At 31.4% G+C, this 27309-nt stretch overlaps 1 protein-coding gene across 1 annotated transcript in view; it reads left to right on the top strand.

Moving 5' to 3' along the window:
* LOC111704528 (dihydropyrimidine dehydrogenase [NADP(+)]) overlaps nucleotides 1–27309 on the top strand; it is a 51866-nt gene that overhangs the window by 9785 nt on the left and 14772 nt on the right. Inside the window, exons 8-26 of the mRNA XM_023476783.1 lie at nucleotides 1164–1258; nucleotides 2179–2271; nucleotides 2594–2692; nucleotides 5217–5293; nucleotides 8994–9120; nucleotides 11975–12033; nucleotides 12457–12537; nucleotides 13395–13452; nucleotides 14075–14123; nucleotides 15893–15972; nucleotides 16445–16512; nucleotides 17098–17141; nucleotides 19019–19107; nucleotides 20215–20300; nucleotides 20511–20572; nucleotides 23352–23461; nucleotides 23764–23815; nucleotides 24014–24075; nucleotides 25390–25444. Coding sequence (XP_023332551.1) covers nucleotides 1164–1258; nucleotides 2179–2271; nucleotides 2594–2692; nucleotides 5217–5293; nucleotides 8994–9120; nucleotides 11975–12033; nucleotides 12457–12537; nucleotides 13395–13452; nucleotides 14075–14123; nucleotides 15893–15972; nucleotides 16445–16512; nucleotides 17098–17141; nucleotides 19019–19107; nucleotides 20215–20300; nucleotides 20511–20572; nucleotides 23352–23461; nucleotides 23764–23815; nucleotides 24014–24075; nucleotides 25390–25444 — 1446 coding nt within the window. The remainder of the gene's footprint in view (nucleotides 1–1163; nucleotides 1259–2178; nucleotides 2272–2593; nucleotides 2693–5216; nucleotides 5294–8993; nucleotides 9121–11974; nucleotides 12034–12456; nucleotides 12538–13394; nucleotides 13453–14074; nucleotides 14124–15892; nucleotides 15973–16444; nucleotides 16513–17097; nucleotides 17142–19018; nucleotides 19108–20214; nucleotides 20301–20510; nucleotides 20573–23351; nucleotides 23462–23763; nucleotides 23816–24013; nucleotides 24076–25389; nucleotides 25445–27309) is intronic.

The following is a 27309-nucleotide window of genomic DNA, read 5'->3' on the forward strand; positions in this document are numbered from 1 at the left end:
TTAGAGATTCACTATACCGGCTTGCGTTACTAATGGTTTTAGGGATTTACTATACCTGCTTGCGGATCCTGTACATGATCCTGTACACGAACCTGTACATGATCCTGTACATGAACCTGTACGTGATCCTGTACATGAACCTGTACATGAACCTGTACATGATCCTGTACACGTACCTTACATGATCCTGTACATGATCCTATACACGAACCTGTACATGATCCTGTACATGATCCTGTACATGAACCTGTACACGAACCTGTACATGATCCTGTACATCATCCTGTACATCATCCTGTACATGAACCTGTACATGAACCTGTCCATGAACCTGTCCATTAACCTGTACATAAACCTGTACATGAACCTGTACATGAACCTGTACATGAACCTGTACATGAACCTCTTCATGAACCTGTACATGAACCTGTACATGAACCTGTACATGAACCTGTACATGAACCTGTACATGAATCTGTACATGAACCTGTACATGAACCTGTACATGAACCAGTACATTAACATGTACATGAACCTGTACATGAACCTGTACATGAACCTGTACATGAACCTGGACATGAACCTGGACATGAACCTGTACTAGAACACTTGTCCCACAAGCCGGTATAGTGAATTCCTAGAACCACTAGTCTTGCAAAGCGAATCCCTAGAACCATTAGTCCCTGTACAGGTTCGTGTAAAGGTCCATGTAAGGTTTAGATTAAAGTTTTTTTAAATTTAGGATTGTATTATCTAGAATACTGAATTATGGAACTAATTTACATACCCTTGTTTTCCAAATCGACCCAAAATACAGACCAATTGCGTGACCTGAAAAATTTCTTTGCCATGACATGTATAATGGTTTAGGGGGTCAGAAATTCGAATCCGATTTTACATAAATCTGAACACACATGGGGGACCCAGAGAAGGCCCCCAAAAATGGCCCAATGGCTCGACCGAATAAGCTGACATTTTTTTAGGTAACCCTTGAGTACCCCGGGGGTTACATAGACTAAAAAAATTGATTTTTCTTTTTCAAAGATCGAAATTTAGATTTTTTTACATCGATTTTTTTCAAAATTTGATTTTTGAAAAATTCTACGGGCAACGCCAGTCAATTCAAATACTTAATAAATTAAGAAAACTTAATTTTTTTTCAGCTCTGAGGTGTGGTGCTAAGAGGGTGTTTGTTGTCTTCAGAAAAGGTTTTATTAATATTAGGGCTGTTCCTGAAGAAGCTGAACTTGCAAAACAGGTTTGTTCAATTCACTGCACTATTTAATGTCATAACTTGAGTCTAAGAGTCGTCTTCCCATTCCAGAGTATTATGGTTCTTACTGAATGCAAGAGCACAACCTTTTTAAACTTTAATCTTTTTCCATTGAAAATGAATAGAAAAAAAGACAACAAAATTCTGATCTTAAAAATTGTTTTTATGGAAACCTTCAATTTTTGAATTTTGATTTTTTTCAATTTTAAGAAAAAACGTTGTTTGATTTTGATATTGAAATTTAAAGCATAAAAGAGCAACTGGAGCAAAACTTTCAAAACGTAATGCCAGTAAGCATAAAAAAATAAAGAAAGTTTAATATATTTAATTTTTTCATATAACTTATTTATAGCTTCACAAAATCTAAAAAAAAACTACAAGTGAATAAAGGTTGTATATTGTTTTCCATTACAGAATGATTCCAATAACCAGAAAGCTGTAGAATACGAAGACGTATTTACAGCAATACTAACGTGCATTTGAAGTTGTTACCAAGCAAATAGCTTTAATATAGCAAGCTCTTAAATCACTTATCATGTGAAATGGGTCTGTTCACACTGCACAATTGATGTGACTTATGTTCATCATGGACTGTTACTTCCTATTCTAGATTTTTCTGGGTATGCATTGTATCAGTGTATATCGTAGCGATGGCCACTGAAACTTTTGATATTTTTAGACTGAAAGGTTTTAAAACCATCGTTTTTGCCTTATATTTTTTCTAGCGTAACAAATTTGCATGTTTGATAAAAGCAAACTTCTGCAGAATGAAAAGTTTTAAAATGTTAGAACCTTCTAATATTGTGGTAAAATCCTTTAAACGTCTAAAAACATTAAAATTTTCTGTAAAATGAATCTGGTGAATGCTTCTTCCCTATGTATATCTAATAATAATTCTTATGTAGGAAAAATGTGAGTTTATCCCATTTCTGTCTCCCCAGAAAGTGATCATGAAGAACGGCAGGGTGGGCGGTATAGAGTTCTACAGAACAGAACAGGTTTAATAATAGTCATTATAGTTTCAGGTTTATGCAATAATATTCTTTAGTTTCAACGCTCATTTTTTCCCATTTAAGTAACGTAAGGTTAAGCCACTATTTAATTAAAATTTCCTTTAAGTATTAAGATATTCATGTTTCTTAAATATTTATATGGTTTTAATATTTATGTACCTTTGAATATTTATGTCTGTATGTCCGATCATACTCAGGAACCCCTTGAACGATTTGCCTCAAATTTTGATTGGGTAACGCGGGAGAGCCACAAGATCTATTGGTTTTAAAATTAATGAGTAACAATTCTGATAAGAATTTATTTAAGGATGATGCGGGTAAGTGGATAGAAGATGAAGAACAGACAACTAGACTTAAATGTGATTTTATCATATCAGCATTTGGTTCTGGATTATATGATCCTCAGGTACGTATCTATAAAATCTCTGTCATAAATATTAGTAATAACCCTATATCTTTGAAACCTGACCCTATAAATATATATATATATATATTATGTTATAATAACCTGACTGTATTATCGGTCAGTTTATTCTTTATCTGTACCTTATACTCAAATATAGTTAGTTGAATATAGACTCTGGTTACGGACGGTTAGAGATACCATTGCTCGGTAGAGAGTATAGAGTTCTATAGCTTTGTGTGTCGATAAATACATCCTTGAGAATACTGAGAGAGTTGTATCATACATACTTAAGAATACAGAGAGATTTGTATCTGGATTGATACATGCTTAAGAATAATACAGAGAGAGTTGTATCTGGATTGATAAATACTTAAGAATACAAAGAGAGTTGTATCTGGATTGATACATACTTAAGAATATTACAGAGAGAGTTGTATCTGGATTGATACATACTTAAGAATAATACAGAGAGTTGTATCTGGTTTGATACATGCTTAAGAATAATATGGAGATAGTTGGATCTGGATTGATACATACTTAAAGAACTATAGGAGTAAGGCATTAGTTACAAGTTTGTCTGTTTATATGTCCGATCATAAATTGCTTCCAGTCAATCCATGTCGTATTTTCAAAATCAGTTCTGCAGTTTAAAAAAATTCTGTAAAAATACGTTGTTGTTGAGTTTTTTAAAAAGGATTTTTTACTTTAAAGACTAATTGAATTATGTCAAAACGGGTTTAATACTTTTGTCGATTATTGGCAATCTAAATTAATTATAGCTGAATAATACACGAAAAACAGGAAAACCGTTCGTACATTTTCGCTTCTTAAATCTGTTTTTTAAGGTACCATGCATGTTGGAGGGANATCTAAAAATGTTGGTCATTAAAGTAAAAAAGGTTTACTTTTGGAGGTGACATTTTCATAAATGTTTAAATGGTTTACACTCCTAAAAAAGCTGCATCAGGGTCGTCAGGGTTAGAGTCAAGGTCTTCCAATTCTTGCCTAGAAAGATAAGGATGAGTGGAACACCTGGAAGAATGCTAGGACACAAGTATGTTAAAATCAAAAGCATATTCAATACATTCAAGAGGGGGGGGGGGGCTCTAAGGCTAGAAAGTCAAAAAAGGTTCAGCTAAAAATACAAAATAAAACCTAGAATCTTGAGATGAAGTGTTTAATTGTGATAATTCCTATTGGTGTTCCATTCGCAAGTCACTTTTGTAAAGAAGCCCCAATTAAAAACGATCAGTTTTCAAAATTAAAAACATTGATATCTAATTCATATTTTATCAGAAAAAGCTTTTAAGGGTACCATTGTGAATCGGGCATTGCTATCTTTGTATGGGATTTGGAGGGTCACTTGAAATTACGCTTACAGTCCCTTTAATTAAATAAATTATAGAAAGATAAAGATTTAAAAATTAAAGTAATAGATAAGTGAAATATATTGAACCTTAGTTTTTTAGCTGGGGTAAGCTGAACATGGTTGGAAGAAAAAAAGTCTAATATTGACTTTTGAGACTGTGTGGACGTGGTGTTACTACTACTAGGGTTGTTTCGTTTCATGTTATCTGAAAATGCAAAGATAAAAATTTTGTCTCAGTTCATGGTCATGATGTCAGTAAATTAAAAGTAAAACATATAAATTTTGATTTTCCATATAGTGTTGACGTTCATATAAAAAAAATATCAAAGATATTTCACATTATAAACTGCCAAACTGGTGACTAGTGAGAGCACTGCATTGAGCGAGCAGTATTTGAATCACAAAGTTTTGGTTTTAATTGCGCATAATTCTGAGTTATGCCGCGTACTCGGAAAAGTACGGATGTATTTAATGGAGGAGGCTGGATAGATATAATATGTAGGAACATGATAATTGATATCATTTCATAAAGTTTATTTTCATTGTCACTTTCAAGTAAACTTTATTATTTATACAGAATAAATAAAAACTATACTTTAAATGAGAAATGATTTGTAAAAATCCAGGGGGGGGTACACCCCCCCCTAATTTCACTCAGGGGGGGGTAATGGACTGCCACCCCCCCCTTGAAACCGCCTATGCTCACACATCTACATAAATTGGTTGAAAGTGTACTTTTACTTTAAAAAATGGTTTTCTATTACTTTTGAATGGGAAGTTTCTTCCATGTTTTACGGAATTAGCAACAGAACACTTAAACATATAATTATAAACATTTAAAAAAATGTTCAAATACAAATTGAACCCTGTTACCAGTATTGGGATTTGTATATTAAATGTCTCTCATCTCAGAGATAAATATTTGCACACTAACTACAGTGGTCGGTGTTTATATCAATACAATGAAGACGACTTTTCTATTTCAGTTTTGGTTACTAACAAGCTTTTTTTTAATTGTAAACATAAAGAAGCTGTTAATTGACAACTTCTCTCTGTTTCCATGTTATTTGTGTATTCAAACAGTTTAAAAGCTTTGTATAAATCAAAATTTGTAAGTCGTCTTCATGTCATGAATATGTACGACTGTATTTTAAGGTGAAAGAAGCTATGGCACCTTTGAAACTGAATAGATGGGGAACCCCAGAGGTCAACACTAATACTATGGAAACAAGGTAGAATGCATATTGCACAATTGCACAATTGCACATTGCACAATTGCACATTGTACAGAACACACGTATGCTTAAAAACGGGGTTTGGTCATTACAAAAATTATTCTGATTACTACGGGCGCTTTTAAGTGACTTGCGCATTTCTACACCAAGAATATATATATTAATTATCTAAAGAAATCGCGTTAAAACGACAATATCTTCCACATTATTTATCAGAGAAATGGTTCAAAGGTAACAATTGTGAATCGGGCATTATCATCTGTTCTTGGAGGTTCACTAGAAATTAAGCTTTAAGTACAAAGTTTTTAGATACACAATGCAAAGGCTAAAATTTATTCATACATTTTGTTGCAAATCTTTTGAATATTTGAAATTTCTTGAATAAAAGCAGGAATAACTTGGATTGGTTGGATTGGTTAACAGTTGATGTTTTATCACCAACATTTATAGAGGCTCTTTCCTACTTTATTATCCTAGTGCACTTCTTTATATACTTCCTATATCAAATATACATTCTGGGAACTTTAAGCATATATTATTCATAATATGTCCTTAATTTCAACATATACAAATGTTGAAGTTTTTTACATGAATATTACATTGGGGTGTATGCATGTCTTTTAAATACTTTGATTATTAATTTATACAAGAATCAGGGGCGTATACAGGAATTTGCCCAGGGGGCTAAAATAATAAAAACTATTCAGGGGGACACAGTTTGGGGCTATATACCCCTTATCAATTGTGTTCACTTGTCTGCACGTTTTTCGCTCGTTTTTGCAATTTTTTGCTCGGTTTTACCCGTTTTTGCACGTTTTCCCCTAGTTTTTGCACGTTTTTCTCTCGTTTTAGCACGTTTTTCTCTCGTTTTAGCACGTTTTTCCTCGTTTTTGCACGTTTTCCTCGTTTTTGCACGTTTTCCTCGTTTTTTCAAGTTTTTGCCCTTTATTTTCTTTCAGAGTTAACATTTTTAATATTCAAAGAGAAGCAAACGTTTTTTAATCTTTGTTCTGAACATTTTTTTTCTTTCAGCATGTCAAATTTGGACCCAGGCCGAAGATATGTGCCAAAAATGGTTTAAAACGATCCAAAAACGTTGCAATTTTCCAATTTTTATAAAAGATATTGCAAAGTTTAATAAAAGCAAACTTAAACAAATGTTGGAAGCAATATTGAATTACTTCTAAAAACGATCCAAAATTAAACCAAAAATATTGCAATAAAAAAAAATCAAAATCGTCCATAGGATTGCGAGTTGACGATTTAATATCGGAGAATTAACCGTAAGGCCGCAAAAAAAAATTAGTTTTTTATTTTCATGTTATACATAATTTTCTTGTAAATTTAATGCTGAATTTAAATCTGAAAAGTGTTTTAAAAAAATTGAAAATTGAGTGAGTTAGAGCTAAAAAATTCATCAAATACATTAACAAGTTAAAAAACCGGAATTTAGTACCCTTATTTGGACATAACATCCTAAGATTTTAACATCTTTACAAATGTTTTCGAATCTGAATTCAGCATGAAATTTCCAAGAAAATGACGTATCACATTTATTTTTTTGAAATATTTTTTTATGCCCTACGGCGATTTCTCCAATATTAAATCGTCAATTCGCAACCCTATGGACGATTTTAAAATATTTATATTACAATATTTTTTTTAAAGTAAAAACGCAGCGACCTCAGGTGGGCGGCTGGCTGATTTCTAAAAAAGTTACAAATCAATCACCCTTACACTCATGATAGTCCGGCCCAGTATGCACCTTTGATAACAATGCATTAATGAAAATCATTTCTACATAGTAACGGACGCCGGAAAATGATGTAAATACTGTAGATTAAAAGCTATCTGACTTTTCTCTAAAAAAGAAACATTTATACTGCCTCCTCTTTATGCACTGTTTATCTTGATAAACATATCTGAAGCCCGCATAAACTCTAATCTAATTAATTTCTCGTATTGCTACCCTAGATAACTTACAAGTTTGTCCCGTCAAATTTCTAGAATTTTTCAAATGTAGAAATTAATTTTTTACTTTAGGGAATCAAAGCTCCATGCTTTTGCATGTAATTACTTTTTGCTTAGTGCCATATTTGGGCAACAGACATAATAAAACAAAAAAGTGTCAAGAAAAAAATAAATCACGAATTCGAACCTTGTACCCAGCCTTTTTGTAATATAATTAAATTTGCAAACAGGACCAATAGATTAACAACTCCTTCCAAAGCACAATATTATAATTTATCATGGAAGATTAATCCTAATATAATTGCAAGAACATTTCTAAACAATGTATGTCAGTAAATCGTCCGGATTAAGAAAAAAAATAAGAAATGAACAAAAACATTTTTTATTCTTTGGTGTTTAAATTGCAATTTTTTTTACTTTTACATTTTATTTATTTATGATGTTTGAAAAGTAAATCTCAAGTTACAGAATGAAATCAAGAATATTTATTACTCTTTTCTATGCAAATATAAATTTGTTTTAAAAAGTAACCTTTTTAGGTGAAAATATGCAGCGGATTGTTTTTAGGACTGGGCCTGAACTGAAATATACATCATTACATAGAAACTAAATTAAAAAGCATTAAGTTGTAATTATACATCCATGTAAATAATACAGATGATTGGGACTAACTGAAGATATTTACTGTGAGAATTCTACAGACAAGTAACATTAGATCAAAACTGAGAACTGTTGTTTCAAGTAGCGCTAATTCACAGCACTTGAGCTCGATATCCACTGTGGAACTTTTTAAATATGAGTTATCTCCTCCGGCCCGTCTGGAACCCGGGATTGACAACACAAAACTTCAAGCTTAGTTTTAAATAACCCTCCATGCAAAGAAGGTCCTATTTTTATCAGTACCAGTTAGAATTTTGATTATTCCTTCAGTACAGTGATCTCTGTGTGTAAATGTATCAAAAACCGATTAAATGCCTTTAAAGCTCGGTATATGTTGTGTACAGTTTTTACTCAACACAACTAATCGTAAATTGTGTCCCTTGAAAATACTGAATATTTTACGCTAATGGGATTTAACAGAATTTGAAAGAAAATATGTATTTTCTACCATATGTCTAGAAAGTGCATATACATTTTTTAATATAAAATAGTTTACCAACAAAGTATTCAACATTTCTAAGTGTTTCTGTAGATTAATGAGGATAAGTAGAAAGTAGATTAATCTGTAGATTAATGAGGATAAGTAGAAAGTAGATTAATCTGTAGATTAATAAGGATAAGTAGAAAGTAGATTAATCTGTAGATTAATGAGGATAAGTAGAAAGTAGATTAATCTGTAGATTAATGAGGATAAGTAGAAAGTAGATTAATCTGTAGATTAATGAGGATAAGTAGAAAGTAGATTAATCTGTAGATTAATGAGGATAAGTCCGACAACGTGATCAGTTAAAGGTTTAAAGAGTGGTTCTAATGGGCAGAAGGTTTTAATCGTTTTTTAAAAACAATCGGTAAAACGATCGTTTTTATTTCTTTTTTGTTTATACTAAAAACGATCGTTTCGTTTTCAGAAAATTAAAAACCCGATCGCGTTTGAAAACGAACTACTTGTTTTAAACTTTCATAAAACGAAAAACGATCGTTTTTTAAAACAATCGTTTTAGTTTCTATCTAATCTGTCTCTTTAACCTTTTCAGTTTCTGTTTGATCTGTTTTGTTTCTTGTTTAGTGAACCCTGGGTATTCTGTGGAGGTGACCTGGCAGGTGTTGCAGAGACTGCTGTAGAAGCTGTAAATGATGGAAAAATTGGAGCTTGGAGTATTCATCGTTATCTTCAGAGTATTCATAATATTCAGGTAACAGAACAAACTTCATTTGAGTCTTTTTTCACAAATTTTTATCATAGCAACATAAAGTCGCAAACCTTTGATACTTCTGAGGTTTAAGAGCATAGGGATAAGAATTTAAGTTGAAAATTGTAATTGAAATTTTAGAATCTTAAAAAATCTCTTTGTGTTCACACGGCAGTTAAAAGTTTTTAATTTTCAGCTGTAAATTTCCCACGTGTAATGGGCGGCAAATATGTTCAATTTTACTGTTATAAAAATTCAAAATTTTGGAATTAAATGATTTTTATTTGGCAATCTTTCACTTTAACCTTAGTGAAATGAAAATTAAAAATTCAAACTTGCCAGAAAACTTTTTCTAATTAGATTTTTATTTCTTCGAAACTTGAGTTTTCCACAAAAATGTTCTAGATTAGATTTAAATTATTCCCTCTTCTCTTCAGTTGTCGGGTTCATTTTTCTTTTCCAGAACTTCTTCAGATAAATAAATTTATATAAAGGGATTCAACACTTTCCCGCAGTTCTAGTTTTCTAATCCCAATAATTGATTAAGCAGAATTCATAGTTTGAAATAGCAAAGGTCTTATAGATATAATTTAGGTAAGTTTTTAAGCTGGGTCTATTCATTGGGAGTTGAACAGAAGGGAGATCAAGCCTAAAATCTTAGATTGAAGGATTGATAGTGATTATTATTTATAAGTATCACGCACCTCTGCCCCTTCAGTAAAAGTAAATTCAACCTATATGAAGCATAAAGTCTGACCGCGTCAACCTTGTTGCACTGCACTGGCTAGTCCTGTCCATAGAGCTAGGTACAGTACAAACTGGGACCGGAAAAGTTGACCCGGTTCGGAATTTCAAATGTACTACGGCTGCCCGTGATACTAAACATTATGTCAGTGTAAGTTAGGCTAAAGAAACCTGCATTATACACATTATGCACAAAGTTTTTTATCATTTATTAACCTTAAGTCTCTTTTCTGGACCGAACTTTATCCAACTTTAAATAAAACGTAAATTTTAATGTTGAAAATATATGCATTTATCAAAAGCAAACCAAAATGATAACTAAAATGTTCCTGATTTTCAACTATCTTTAGACATTTTTGTGTTTAATCAATACTTCAGAGTCGGTAATATATGCTCTGTAGGTGGTAAAATATGGGGTAATATATGCTCTGTAGGTGGTAAAATATGGAGTAATATATGCTCTGTAGGAGGTAAAATATGGAGTAATATATGCTCTGTAGGAGGTAAAATATGGGGTAATATATGCTCTGTAGGAGGTAAAATATGGAGTAATATATGCTCTGTAGGTGGTAAAATATGGAGTAATATATGCTCTGTAGGAGGTAAAATATGGAGTAATATATGCTCTGTAGGAGGTAAAATATGGAGTAATATATGCTCTGCAGGTGGTAAAATATGTTGTGTTGTCAGCAAAGTTTCTAGTATTCTAATTATAACTTTTTAAAACTTTAAACTTTCCTCAAAAATTATTCAGAGAGGTAAAATTATTTAGAAGGTGTTTATTTCCGGGCAGTGCTACACCACGATCTTCCAACTGACAAATAAGCAATTTATATCAATATTAAAATACTAAGCTACCTCTATTTTAAATTTTAAACGTTTCTTAATCTTTCTGCATTTTTTCTTCAATAAAACAATAATAGATTTTTTTGCGGATTTACAATTTTTTTCGTTGATTTTCAAAATTTTACGAAAACAAAAATGGTTGGAAACAACTTTTTGAAATTCTGAGCATCTATAAACCTTCCTCGGAATCATGTAATTTCTCATACAAAATGTTGGATATAAACAAACAAACAAACAGACACCCATGGTCAAGCAAAGTAAATATATATAGATATTACTGTATAAATCAACCGTGGCCTGTGTCTGAAAAAGAGTTCCCTCTAAAATGAATAAATATAGATTAAAAAACAAAGTTTTCCATAATATCTTTACATAACAATATTTGTTGACCATAAATCTACCTTCTAATCAGCATCCCATCATAATGTCGTCTTTACCAACCCTACATCTTAGAGAATTCCAAACCAAAGCAATACTCCAGCAATTTCTCTGTACTCCGTTAAAAGGAAAACATCAAAAAGTGAAAGGGATTAACATAAGTGAATCCAAAAATAACTTTGCAATCCATAGTAATTCCACTCAAAACAACCGGGTTTATATTTTCATAAGTATTTCCTAATGTTTTAAACTACTAACATCAAATCCTCTACACCTTAATCACTCCGTAATGATCCTGACACAACTAAATAGTAAGCTATCTAATTAAGCATTCAAAATCATTAATACATCAATATTTATTTTACTTTATCTGTATTTTTTTAAAGATTTGAAAATATCCGGTTAAAAACCAACTAGCCAAAATAACCAACAAACCAACGAACCAACAATCCAACTAGCTAATTAGCTAACTAGCCAACCTAAAACATAGCTATCGACGCCCCGCCTAAGTTTCAAGATGAATGATAAATGTTTATATAAAATTGAGATAAAAAAATTAAATTTCTGACATTTAATTCTGGTCTGTAAAACATTACATGTATTAATCAAATTTAAATGCTTAATGATACTGTGAATTTTATATTATAGATAATGTTTTTTTAGAATAGATTCTATAGAATTCATTTTCAAACAACGTGATGCAACAACGCGCGTCATATATTAGAAATTTTACTTTAGCTTTACTTGCGTAGTTATAACGCAAACACCTCAAAACTCACGCACAAAAAAACAAGCAAAATAAAATTTGAAAGTGTTAAAAGTGAGCAAAGTCAGAAAAGTTTTGATAGTTTTCTTTATTTTAGTTTTTACTGAACTTTGATCCTTTTAGATTCCGGAGAAGCCACAGCTTCCAAAGTTCTATACAGAAATCGACAAAGTTGATATTAGGCAAGTAATGTGGTATTTAAGGTATATAAACTATATATTAGTTAATCTAATATTTGATATGGAAAAAAAATTTCCTTTTTAAAATTCTCTATTTTTTTCTTTGTTTTTCTTTTTAGACATGTTAGGTAAATTTTGGCACAATCTTCATAAGATCAAGAACTATTCGATATTTACCAAAAATGTCTGATATTTTTTTTATAAAAGTTAAAATACCGTATACCGACCAAGGAATTCCTGTAATTTTCATACAAAATTATACCTATATTTTTGGTCTCGAAAAAATCATTGTTTAATGCTGATATTAAAATAAGAAACAAACATTAAACGGAGTTGTGTCTTTCCCACAAATTCCCAATTTCTAATCCCTAAATCTATGCAACCTGAAGGTGTGAACCTAGTAAAATTTAATTCCTTTTCTGTTAGTGTTGAGATGTGCGGGATAAAGTTTATGAATCCATTTGGTTTGGCGTCAGCTCCCCCAGCAACTACCTGTGCAATGATCAGGTAAATGAGATCTAGTAATAACCAACATTAAAGGAACTTTCGCCGCAATCCTATAACCCCTTTCATTTTTCGCGAACACTCCCTTTAATCTCCAAAATGAAGTGCCAACTATGCAAGGTAAATTGAATTTAATCTCCAAAATGGAGGGCAGACAACTATGCAGGGTAAATTGAATTACGTTCGGTTTAAAGGACCACGCCAACCTGTAACGGGGATATTGCCTGTATATATTCTGGGATCCAATTTTAACAATATTCTTAGCAGTTAATAGCAGGGTTCACCGGTAAGAGGTCTAAAATCTCTGGAGTAAGAATAATTTTAAAACGTCTGCCGAACAAAAATAGTCGCTTCGCAGAACCGTTGATTTCGCAATTTTATGTAGGGTTTCCAGCGAAAAACAAGTTTTCGCGAAAATGGTATTTTTTCCTGGTACATTTTGTCTTATGACGGAATGCAAAAAATCCTGATTTTATGAACAAAAATCGCTCACGCAATTAATTCTTCTTTCCTTTTCTTTAATTCTATTTAGTTGTGAAGTCTGCGTGAAAAAAATCTATTTTTGTAGAGAGAAAAAGCTCAAAAAGGAATTAAAGAAAGTTCTGAAATTGTTGAGTAGCAGAGAGAGGGGTTTTCTCGATAACATTAAAACTACTTACACTATACACTATAGAGCGATCAAACTTCTTCATTTTCCAACTTTATGATTAACTCTAAGGGGGAAAAAAAGAGAGGGGGGAGAAGAATCCCACCCATATGACAATCTGTTGTGACAACGTTTATTTCATTATTATTGTGATAGGAATGCCCTGAAAATTTATTTTTTTACTGTATTTTTTTGGTATTATTTCATATTTCAGGCGTGGGTTTGAGGCCGGCTGGGGATTTTGTGTAACAAAAACATTTGCACTGGACAAGGTAAAGATAATCTGAATTATAATTTTAAAGCTCATTGCTCAAAATCATATATATATTGAATGTTGCAATAAAGACACTACGTTCTTCAGCTTAAGTAGTTTTTAACAAATTTCTCCTTACAGATGCAACAGATAGAAGTAAGAATAGAAGCGATCTAGAGCGCTTATTTTTCGCCGTAATCCTATTACCCCTTTAATTTTTCGTGAAGACTCCCTTTAAATTTTTTGAAATTTTTTTTGTTTTTGTAAAATAAATGAGTTCTTGTAACACTCAGAAAACTAAAAGTTTCTAATCCTTTACATAAAGTAATTAAAACTAACTACGTAAAGCCTAAGCTTGAATTTTTAGATGTGTTGTCTTAAGATTTGGTTTATTATACCTTTATGAAAAATAAAATATACAAATTAATATTGAGGAAACAGCAATTGACGTTTAAACTATCTGATAGACGAAATTTGTTTTTTACACAAACTCAGATTTTCTAACCCCCTATATATTTCAAATTATAACTTCTCAAAAATCAACTAACCTATGCTTTGAATATCAAAGGTTTACACTATCTGCTAGCAAAGATATAGGGATTAGAAAATTAGAATTTGTTGCAAAAACTCCTTTATTGCAGGATATTGTTACCAACGTGTCTCCTAGAATAGTACGAGGTACAACTGCAGGTAATACAAATAATCTATTTATAAATAAAATATTACTCTCTGTTTGTCTGACTGTCTGTTTGTTTGTCCGATCATAACTCAGGAACCGGCTTGGACCGATTGGCATTGGATTTTTAATTGGGATAAAAGCTACTACGCGCGTGTATACGGCTAGACAATTCAGCTAGTATTATATAAAGGAATTGAGTCTTTGCCAAAAACTCAAACTTTCTTATACTTGTATCTTTGCTACCTAATGGTGTAATATTTCATACTTACATTATTTTATCCAACAGAATTCATAGTCTGATTATAGTTCAAAATTCGTCCTAACGTTGTTGTATTCCGGATTGTTTGATATTCCGGATTGTTTGATATATGAGTGAACAGTCCCTTGAATCCAACAGGAAGCCAGATGGATCAGTACATCCCGGACCGCTGCAGAGTAGACACAAGTCTCCCTGCACATAGCCGTCCTGGGACCTGTGCTATATACAGTGCACAGAAAGCTTACAGAGAGTATCCTTGTGGACGATCTACATTGAAGAAGATGAACCAGGTTCCTAACATAGTAAGGAACCCTGCCGTTGTTGGAGAGCTGGAACTAGATGGAGATGAAGTTGATCCAGCAGACGTCACCCCCTTCGTGAGCGGGAACGCCCCCATCATCACTGTCCCTGCTTCAGAAGATGAAGAAGCAGATGTAGAGGTTGTGGCAGGTGGAGCTGAAGGAGGACGAGATGAGACGGAGAACATGTACAACTTCCTAGGCGAGATTGTGGAGAAGATACAAGCATTCAACTCCACCATGCAGGGAAGTAGTAACTCTGGTCGGCCACCAGTGGTCCCCGATGATAAACTGTGGGACACAGAGGCGGCCTGGGATAGAGAGTTTAGTCTCTATCCAGATGCAAGCAGGAGTGACATTATCTCTCGCTTGTATAACCAGGTATGGGACCTGCTCCAGAAGATGAAGGAGCGTGTAACCCAGCAAACCTGGAAAAGAGAAGATCAAGATATTGTAGAAGGTTTGATCAACATACTGATCTTATCTGTACGCAATAATATCATCTCTAATAAGATCATAACAGAACAACCTAGGAGACCTTAACATTACCAAGGGACCTAAGGCTTATGTTCAGCTATTATTATTATGTATCTGATTTATATATGCATTTATAAATGTAAGATTAAATGTATCAATAAATATACGTATACATGTGAATGACTTTATTATTAGGGTGTTATTTATGTACGTGCATTTAAACATATAAGGCTATCTCGATATATGGAGATAGCTGAAGTATTGTAATGCCAGGTTACAAAAATATGACAGCGCATGAGGAGTTAGGCCCGCGGAGTAGGACTAACCCGATCTGCAATGTCAACAGGTTACACAAATGATAGATGAAAACAGGTTTAAGTACTTGTACAAATCTCATTAAGTGTAGATTTTTAGATACCAGTTTATTGCACGTTTTTGTGGTTCCCAGATACCACAACGTCTTAACCAAATAATGAATACACAACTTTTCTTTGTGTGTTTTAAAGATCGCGACCAAGTTATAATCTAAAATTCTCAAAAGAAATTGAATCTTGATGGATTTCGTTTGTTAAACCTTGAAAGGAATATACGAAGGAATTGAGTCTTTGCCACAAACTCTGATTTTCTAATCCTTATATCTTTGCTATAGTCTTATATTTTAGTGTGTTAAGACAAAAATTCAATAAATAATGTATATTTAAGAGTCTTCTTGAGATTCCACTTTATTTTAAAAGATCATATTTAGGGCATAGCTATGGGCCCGGTCAAGGTGCTTTTCTGAATATTGAGCTCATTTCGGAGAAAACTGCCGCTTACTGGTGTCAGGTAGAATCAGATTTAAGACATTTTTCAGGGTTTTTCAAATATCTAAATATTGATATTTTCTCTGTAGTTTCAAGTTGTCGGTAAAAATTACAAACAAAGTCATGCCGAGAAATTTATAAATAACTTGTTTTTGTAGGAATAGAATGTCTTATAAAATTATACATGCAAAAGAAGGGACGTTTTTTTTTAAATTTTCTTTAGTTTTTTTCTCATACTTGAAACTTCTTTAGATAAAGTATTCAAAAGATATTCTCCGAAGTATTCAACAAGAAAGTTATGAAAGGATTTTTTTACGATATTATCAATTTTATTAATCCCAAGTCAGGTGTAAAAAGTTGAAACTCTTTCTTCTTCACATCTTATGATAATAAGATTTTTATAGCAGTTTGTTACTTTTCAGTATAACAGCGTCGGCCAGTGAATCCGATTATCCTTTTTAATCTTTTTTTTTGTACTTTCATTTCCTGATCAGGGTGTAACAGAGCTGAAAAAAGATTTTCCTGAACATGTCATAATTTCTAGCATCATGTGCTCTTACAAGTAAGTAAAAGTAGGAATTAAATAAGCAAAAATAATATTAAAAAAATAAGCAAAATGATAAAATTAAAATCAAATTATAATTAGATCTGATGACATTTCCTGAAGTCGGATATACAAAATTTAATTGATTTTTGATTAAATGTTTCTTTTTTATTTTTAGTTTAAATTGTATTGAAAGGAAAGTTACTTTTCAATTACTTTCGTTTTTAAAGTTTTTTCATTCGAAAACTTCTGAACTCTACCAAAAAAAAGAAACGTTTTGTAAGACTTGCAAAAAAAACTTTGTGTGAATTTTTCTCCCAGTTTTAATATAAAAATGATCTGTGCTTTTTCTATTGTTATAGATTTTCAGACATTTTGTAAATCTAAAACACTAAAGGAATTAAGCCTTTGCCACAAACTCTGCTGTTCTAATCTTATATATTTGCAACCCAACGTCGTTTATCCTAGATATTTCAAACTATAAATTCTGTTATATCGAATAATCTAAGTTTAAAATATCAAAGGTTACACCATCAGGTTGCAAAGATACATTAGAACATTTGAGTTTGTTGCAAGCAACTAAATTTCTTTGCTTTTGTGTAGCAAAGCAGACTGGCAAGAATTGGCTATTATGGCAGAAAAGTCAGGTATTAATACTCATAACAGGTATTTACTAAAACTTGGAATTGGAATTTAATCGTAAATTTTATCTCTAAACTTACAGATTGGTTAATTACAGAGCTGAAAACTTTAGAATGCGATATCCTTAATCCCAATCGGTTAATTAATCTGGAGATTAATAACAAGAGGAGATCAAGCAATATTTAATTTCCAGATAAAGAAAAAGATTGGATCAAGCATTAATCCCGATATCCACCATTCAAAAGTTCCCAGCTCTGGTTCTTAAAAAAAAATTAAATTGGAAATTGGAATTTAATTGCGTTTTGGTTTTGGTATTTTAACGATATTTTAACTTAGAGAGTTGCTTTTTTGTACTATTCCATTAACCCTATCCCGATTGGGTAATTTGTTTAATATAGGGGGGGGGGGGGTGTTTTCCACCCTTCCCCTTTATGATTTTGCCCTTAGAGTTGAGATAGGGAGTGTGATACATGTCCCTAGTCCAACTTTTCAAAACCTGCTTATTAATTAGATCTCTAACTTAAATGGTTAGGGTGTAAGGGAGGATTTTTAAAAGTTTAAAAGGAATATTGAAAAATTTTCAAAAATAGTTATTTTTACTTTTAATAAATATTAAATTATGACACATGTTATTATATCCATTTTTCAAGGTTTTTTTTAAAGTCTTAGCAGCTTAGTAAAAAGTTATTAAAGATTTCTGATTGTTTTGAAACACCGACCCACCGTTTAACTGTCCTTAATTTTTTTTGCAACTTTTATGTTGAAAAGGTTAAGAAGTTGTATGGTTCTAATGTAAGCCGTTTTTAAGTTATTCAGAAGAAACCACGGGGGGGGGGTGGAAAACACCCCCCCTTCCCTTCCAATTGTGTTAGGTTGAAAATAAAATTGGAAATTGGAATTTAATCGCTTTTTGGTCTATAATTTAACAATATTTTAATTTACAGGCAGTTTTATTGTACTGTTTCTTTCAACAATTCAAATTTTGAATTGGAATTTGATTGCGTTTTGGTCTGATCATTTAACAATATTTAAACTCACAGGTTGCTGAATTGTACGATTTCTTTAAAAAATTTAACTTGGTCGAAAGTTACAGCTGTTAAATCTACGTGACAAAATCCTATTGATGCAATTCACTTTTTTCTTGTAAATTTTTTAATCACCAATATTGTTCTTTGGAACTTAATTAACGGAAAGAACATCTTTGAACGGTTTACTAAATACAGTTTTTTTCAACATTTATCTTCATTAAATGCCTAAATTATCATATCAATTTACTTAATTAACTTAATTAACAGGGAAAACATCTTTGAACGGTTTACTAAATACAGTTTTTTCAACATTTATCTTCATTAAATGCCTAAATTATCATATCAATTAACTTAATTAACTTAATTAACAGGGAAAACATCTTTGAACGGTTTACTAAATACAGTTTTTTTCAACATTTATCTTCATTAATGCTTAAATTACCATTAACAATATCAACATTTTTAACAATATTTTGAACAATCTTAAATAAGATTTTGGCAGTCTGATAAATTGGTCGACAAATCCTGAAATAGGTTAATAAAAAATCAATCCTGAAATTGTAAAACATTTTTACTTTATCGATCATAAGATCTTTAAAGAAACTGAGTTTTTGCCGCAAACTCTGATTTTCTGTCCCTATATCTTTGCAACACAATGTCGTAAATCTTTGATATTTCAAACTATGAATTCTGTAAGATCAAATAATTTAGGTTTGAAAAATAAAGGTTTACTCCGTCAGATTGAAAAGAGATAGGAATTAGAAAATTCGATTTGTGGCATCAAATTTTTCCAGTTAAGAAAACTGGTTTTTTTTTGCATCAAAACAGAATTTTGCTTTATTAATTTATCCCAGGACCTGAGGCCTTGGAGTTGAACTTGTCTTGTCCTCATGGAATGGGGGAACGGGGAATGGGATTAGCTTGTGGACAGAGCCCTGACATGGTAAATTTAAACTATTCAATATTTTTAAGCTTGTCACAAATTTTAGTTTTCTAATTCTTAGATCTTAGCAGTTTGATGTCATAGATGTGTCCAGTAATGCATTATATGAAATATAGGTTTGATGTCATAGATGTGTCCAGTAATGCATTATATGAAATATAGGTTTGAAATGTCAAAAGGTTAAACAATCAGGTTTCAAATATGTAGGACTTACGAAATTGTGGCAAAGTGTTAAATTTTTCTGTAAATATTATCTTTAAAATATTTGCTTCTGTTTGATTAGTTAATAAGTTGTTTAGAATTTGCTTGTTCTTGGTTAGCTTAATTTGAATGTATATGGTTAATCTTAACTTAGTCTAACTGTTGGGAATATGATGCAAATTAGTTCTTTGTTAAATATTTGAATCCACATCGAAATCCAGGCTCACCCTAACAGGACTGGTTAAATGTGATTTTTTTTTAAATGTCCGATTTACAACGGTACCCTTAAAACCTTTGTCTAATCAAGAATGAATAAGATCTACATTATTATTCAATTATGGGGTTTCTATTTAAGTGACAGGCATAGAAACAATGGAGGACCATGTCAGAATTAAACACTCTTTCAGCTATAGAAACAACGATATAATTCCACATTATTGATCAGACTAAGTTATAAATCGTACAGTTATGAATCGGGTATGGCACTCTTTAAAGGGAGTGTTCGCTAAAAAATAAAATGGGTGCAGGCTTATGTCGAAAAATATTTGATGGGGATCGCTACTAATCTTACTTCAATCTGCTTTCTCCTTAAAGATGCAACAGATAAAAGTAAGATTAGTAGCGATCACCATCGAATATTTTTCGACGTAGGCCTGCACCCTCTTTTATTTTTCACAAACACTCACTTTAATTGAAGGTCAATTAGAGTCCCTTCAATCTTATTAGAAACGTATTCTTAAGAAAATATTTGATTAAATCTGTTGGCAACTTTTTCTTTAAAATTTTATTCATTTTTTTCTGAGATTTCTTTTTTTCTCACCATATTATTAAACAAACTTTTTTATTACAATTGCTATTATTCTTTTCTAGATTTTTTATTATTATTTTAATTTGTAAATTATGAAGGTTCGGGATATCTGTGGATGGGTGAAAGAGGTCACCACTATACCTGTGTTCGCCAAGATGACCCCAAATGTAACAGATATTGTCAAGTAAGATAATAAAAAATATATCTTTTTACTGAACAACCATAACAAATTTTGCACGAGCACTAAAATGTTTTACACAATTTATTTGTACTTACAAGAAATAGTAATTTAAATGATTTTTTTCAACTTTTTTTTTAAAAATGCGGAGTACAGGAGGGTGGAAGGCCGGTCTGATTAAAATTATTTATAAAATTCTATTTCTTGTCTGTATAGGATTGCTAGGGCAGCCCGTGAGGGTGGTGCTGATGGTGTAACTGCTATCAACACTGTTTCAGGTGACATAATACTGTAGTCACAACTCTATCTTTTTTCGGTAATGTTTTATGTTTCTTTCTTGATAGATCAAGCGTAATAAATATGGATCAAGTTGTAAAATCTAGTCATAGACTGTAGAACATGGCTATTTTAAGAACCCTTTTTTAATTGAGATTTAGGGCAGAAAATTAGACGCAGATTTCATTTATTTACTCAAATCTGGTTTAATCTAAATAAATTACAAAAAAGATAAATTTAGTTGAAAATAAATAATAAATAGATTCAGAGTTAGAATTAAGAAAACAAAATTAAACACTTAAACTGCATTAACTCGATGTTCTAAAGCCGAGCCTCCTCCAATTGAACTGAGATTACATCCAGTGGACTTCACTCCTTCTTATTGGACCATATCCAGTGGACTTCGGTCCTCTCCTGGGACCATATACTGGACTCATCTTTGTTCCATGGTTACTTGGAGATTGATGATTGTGTACATTTGGAGGTGTGACATGCTCCAACCGTACACAGTGTATAAGTTCAGTTTCCTGTGTGTGTGGGTGGGGGGGTGTCGAATTCTGTAGATTTTTCCATTTATGTCCGATGTTGGCATAGAAGACTCTTACATGGTTCACATTGGTTTTACACAAGTTAATTTTTCTTAGAAGTGTTTTTCCTTTCTTGAGCAATGAGCAGTACAATTAAAATAAAACCATAATACTCGAAAAACTAGTATTTTCCGCAAGAAAATTCTTGTATTAGCCTTGTTAAATTTTTCAAAATGATAAGTCCCGAAAATCGTAATTTAGACCGATTGACGATCTAATATAATTTGGGACACCCTGTAAATCCCCTTTTGTTATCTTTAATTTCCAATTCCTTGAAATAATCTAAAAATTATAAATTCATATTTTGGAAAATATTTGTTCTAACTTTAAGTGAAAGAGGAGGAAGAAACAAGTTCTTTAAATCCCTCAATATTCTCGCATTGAGAATGATAATCAGTGTTTTTCTAAACGCATTTTTCAATTGATTGAAACAAAAGCAGCATTTTAAATAAACATATTTTTTTTTACATCTTAGAAAATATGTAAGAGAAACTTCAGATTTTGAAGAAAAAGAACGCCTTAAAGCTTTTGTTTACCGGAAACATGATTATGCAATTAAATATTCAGAAATCATGTTTTACAATGTTAATAAAGCCTGAATTTGATGAGACAAACATCATGCACACTTGAAATATTCGAAAATAAAATATATGAATAAAAATCAGAAATTTTGTAGTTATTGCCAAATATGAAATTTTGAGACATTTTAAAATTATATAGGCAATACGCAAAAAGCATTAAAAGGAGTGACCGGCAATGTATGGTATTTGAACTGAGAATGTAGAATTGTGGTGAAATTCTTTTTGGAATCATTTGAGATTGAGACATACGAGACGTTTTCTCGGCGCATATTATTTAAGCAAGAGAAATTCAATCTTTAAAACCTTCTTTGATAATTATTCAATAACGACGACGAAAAATGTAGTTAAAAATTTTACAGTAAACTAATTAGTTGTTTAAAAACAGGTTGAGGAGAATATGAAAATTAAATATTATTATCAAAAATAAGTAATCTTATTCAGTTGTTGGTTTCTATAATTTTGTATTGATTCTAACTTAATTTATTGAGAAAATTTCATTTAAAAAATATGTTCTTAAACATGTATTTAGTTTACTGAAAGAATTTTTTTAACATTTTTGGTTGTCACTATTTGATTATTTAAAAAAATTGATTCTCACCCAGATGGATGATTTTAAAAGTCGACTTTGCGCCCAAACTCACGTTTCACGTTTTATATGTCTCAAATAAAATTTCCACAATACTGCATTCTCAGTTCAACTACCATACATTGGCGGTCACTCCCTTTACTACACATCCAACCAATTTAAGATTAAAATTCAAAAAGGAGAAATTGGTTTCTGTAGATGCACCAATTAGGCCGCTGAAGGTAGAAAGAAACCACAACTAATCTGTAAATCTACAGAACCAAATTGATTAAGTTAATCCCGTGAAAAGCTTTTTTATTAGTTTATCAATAAGTTTTTTTTTATAAATACAGAGTTATATAAAGTAATTTTTAAGATTTATATTAAATTTGTCGACCACCATGTTACACGGGCGGTTACATAAAAAAATATTTTATCCCAAATTCAGGAAGGAAAATATTGAAAACTAAGATAACGAGAAAATATTTGAAAATATTTGAAAATAATTAATTTGATATTTTTTTAAATAATTTTTCTTAATTGCTTTCAGATATATATATATACATATATATACATGTTTATATATATCTATTTCAGATAAATCACACTTACATCTAATATGTTAGATTAAATCTACAATTATTGTAGAAATTAAGACTATAATTTACAATAGTATTAGGATTTATATTTAAGTAACGGGTAAGCGTGATTTCTATTGACCCTCCATGCAAAGATGACAACCCTATTTACAAACATACCCTTGAAAGTCTGGTCGCTGGTCAAGTATGAATTAGATATCAATGTTTTTTTTCTTTCTTTAAACTGTTTATTTTCATTTGCAGTTTCTCTGTGACAGTGACTTGTGCATTCCTTGTTTATTAGAAGCCATGGAAAACTCTTAGAAATACAGTGTTGATAAGATTAAGGTTTTAAGGGTACCGTTGTGAATCGGCATTGCTATCTTTGCATGGAGGGTCACATGACATTACGCAGACAGTCTAATAAACAACATCAATAATATAATTTAAGACTAAACGATCATGTTCAGGATTAATGGGATTGAGTATGAAGGGAGTTGCTTGGCCAGCTGTTGGTTCAGAGAAAAAGACGACCTATGGTGGGGTTAGCGGAAATGCAGTCAAACCAATGGCTCTCAAGGTAAATACTTTTTGTGATTGCTATTTTTTAAAATTAATTTGGGTGCATACAAAATATTTGGAGTATCAAATAATCTTGTTTTTATAAAACAATATCTTTAAACAATAAAAAAAACTCTCTATATTTTCATGTCCTTCAAATGCAGAATTACAAAAGTGAATTTGTTCATGTTGACATTCATTTAAAATTCAAATTTATGGTTCCTGAGCCAACAGAATTATAACATTCAACTAATCACTTTCCAACTTTTTAAACTTTTAGAAGTTTTCAGAGAATTTATGAATTTCAATTAATATTTTCAGGCGGTGTCAGCTATTGCTAAAGCAATGCCAGGCTTTCCTATCCTTGCCACAGGTAACACATTTAGGAGGAGAGATTTTCAAATTTTACAATTAGGAATTATATTATTAAAATATCATTAAATATAGTGTGTTTGAAAAAATCTAGGTAGCAAAGCTAAAACATCAGAAAATTTGAGTTTGTGGAAAGGGCTCAATTCAGTAGCTAATCCATGCTAATTCCATTAAAAACTGTATGTTGTATGTTGTGTAGGTGGAATTGACAGTGCTGATGTGACAATGCAATTTCTTCTAGCTGGGGCTTCAGTTATGCAGGTACATTTGATAAGCATTATACAGTGATAACCAGAAAATTTTAGAATAAGAAGACGACTTTTAGAATCAATTTTTAACTTTTGAAAAGTCCAGTGAGCATGAGACACAGCAATTGTGCACTGTGCAGTGTAGACTGTAGAGTGTAGATAGACCCATCAGTGATTATATAATTGTGTATAGTAAAACTATTTGTTACGTAGCAATATCAAATACATCACTTAGGTATTTATATATTGTAGTCTTCATATTCCTATTTGTGTTTAAATAGCAATACATAAATTACATACTATTTCTGTAAGTTTCTTTATTTTCTATTAGTAAACTTTGATTTTCTTGGCTTGGATATTAACCATTTTTCAAAGTAATATCATTATTCACTAATTTAAAATTTTAAATCTGAAAATGTAGAAATTATTTACCTCGCCACCTTGCGTATACCTTTGTGTAGCCTTGGATATGCACAATTCAAAACTGCAACTTTCTATTTTATAGTTTTATTTTAAAATAAGTTATTGGCAAAATTCTGTTGGATTTTTGCTTGAGAGATTGTTTTTGTTTGGTTTGCGGTATCCGCCATTCTAATCTTTTAAAGCTTTTCAAAAATTTCATTTAAAATACTTTCCCTTTAGTAAATGGCAATGTGTTTATTTATAAAATGAGAGGTGTTGCTGTAGCCCACCATTTTTGATGTCAATCTTTTCCAGAATCGAATGAAAAACTATATAAGAGTTGTTTGATTATTTATATACAATTATTAAAAAATGAAAAACAGTAAAATATTTAAATGTAAGATTATAGAGGACGTGAGTCAGACTCTAATAAAACGCATAAATAACTTCCAGTATATATATTTCTTATAACTTATTACTAGAGGGATCAGAACTAGAGTCAATATCGATATCGCACGTGTAGACTGTAGAGATGATATCAGTACTATACCCCGTATCCGTTCTATCTCATTCTGTTGAATCTTGTGGAACTAGTTTAACGCGGCCAGGCATCGTCTTCCACAAGATTTCAAATAAAAATATAAAATATAAAAAAGCATAAACAAACTTATATAATATGAAAATCACAAAACACTGTGTCTAGCAAAGAAATGAAAAGTAAAACCGGATATTGTAAATCTTGCATATTTCAAGTATTATTCATGTTTTAAATTATAACATGTCTGAAACATCAGGTTGTAAAGATATAAGGGTTAGAAAGTTAGAGTTCGTGGCAAATAATCAGTTCCTTGGTTTAAATTAATAAATAAAGGTGGATGTACTCAGCTAACGAAGTTTATAATATCTAAAGAGATTATTTTTGCAGGTTTCCTCTGCTATTCAGAATCAAGATTTTACAGTAGTTGATGATTATATAACAGGTTGGGCATATTGTTAATTAAATTATTATAGACATGGTTGGATAGATTGTTAATCAATAAGTTAATGAAAATTTTACAAGGAATCAATCAAGGAGAAGATTTTTAAAATTGACAGCTTCTCTTGAAATCGAAAGCAGTCTTCATTGTATTAATTTATGTGACAACTACTGTAAGACAACCTCCTGAAGGACTAAATTCCTTAAAAGAAAATCTATAAAAAGTGAAACTCCGAAATATTCTAAATCTTCAGTTTGGTCCTCAACCGAAGAAAAGAATGCTAATATGAATATGTACAGGGAAATTGTACAGTCCCCTCAAAATTCGACAAAAAGGTCAACATGTACATATAAAGACGAGGGGGGTTTTTGTAGACGTTATTTTGATAATAAATCAAAATTTAGAATAAAAAAATTAAGCCTTTGTCTATGGTCCCTAAAGGAACTGTAGACGTTTAATATTTAGTTCATTGTAATATTAAATAAAATGAGTAAGATATCCATATTTTAAACTTTAAAAGTAAAAGGGACTGGCAAAAATGGAAGTTTACTGATGATCGTATAACTTCTCAATTTGCAGTTTTATACAGCAAATATTTCATGCTATTGTATAGAAATTGTCTTCTGTTCAGGGTGACCAACTCTAAAAAATGAAAAATCCCCTAAAACTTCAAGAAAAATCCTCTTCATCCCTAAAATGAAAATTGAAAATCCCCAAAAATTCCCAAAATTATGAAATAATTTTCAGGTCAATATTTTCAGGTAGAATAAAAAGACAACACTCAATGACCTTTAATCATTCATTTTAATCTGAAAATAAACAAATTAGATAACAAACTTTTAAAAAACTTAAAAAACACTGGTTGTTAAGTATATAAGATAAGATTAGTTATAGTATTAGTTTGGACCAAGATTATTATTTGTTTGTCCAAACGAGGGGTAAATATTTTCTTAAATTCCTAAATCAACTTAAATATGATGGTAAAAATGAGAATTATTTCATTGAGAGGAGGATTGTACAAAAAGAAAATATATACCCCAGTTTTTCATACTCTACAGAGAAGGAACTTAACTAAGAAGATCAGACTCAGTAGAGTCTTGATCATGAAATGATTTAAAATCATACATGGAGGTGTTGAACCTCTCGATCATCTCTTTAGAGATCTTAAAGTTGTTACAACACGTTTTATGTGTCTGCAGGCAAATATTATTACTTTTTAAAAGTTAATTATTAAAAATACAGGGTCAAAAAACGTAATTTAACTGATTCACAAATTTCCCAAAATTTTCCAAATCCCCAAAGACTTTCAAAATCCCCAAATCTGCACTTTTAGAGAATGAAATCCCCAAGGTTGGTCAGCCTGCTTCTGTTTACATACCCCAGATCTGTGTACACAGAATATACACAGATGCCTCAACTCTCATTTATCCGATGTACGGTATGGCACTACATGATACCTATAACACCGATTCCCTTTGGTCCCTGGTCTCTGCCCTTATTACAACGGATTACATCCCTTGTAATTAACAGATCCTTGTCTTAGTCCTTGTCCTTGTCATTATCCCAGTACTCCTAATTTGTCCTATTCGTAAGCTGACGCAGCGTTCTACCCGTTTCAATCACTGCACGCAATTTAGATCTTAGATAGACTTCTTTATTTGATAAATTGTTTTTATAGTTGTTGTTAGGATTCATAATGAAATAATACACTAGATGAATCATTTTGGGACATCCTTCTTTACCCCCCCCCCCACAATCTCTAGCTATTACAAATTTATTCCATGTTTAAACTTGTTCAAAGATACCGCTGGCCTAACTTCCTTCCTGGCATATCCCATCCTGGAATGAATTTCAATATTGTAGAATAT

The sequence above is a fragment of the Eurytemora carolleeae genome, unplaced genomic scaffold, assembly GCF_000591075.1.
Source record: "Eurytemora carolleeae unplaced genomic scaffold, Eaff_2.0 scaffold613, whole genome shotgun sequence".
In the NCBI taxonomy this organism is placed as follows: domain Eukaryota; kingdom Metazoa; phylum Arthropoda; class Copepoda; order Calanoida; family Temoridae; genus Eurytemora; species Eurytemora carolleeae.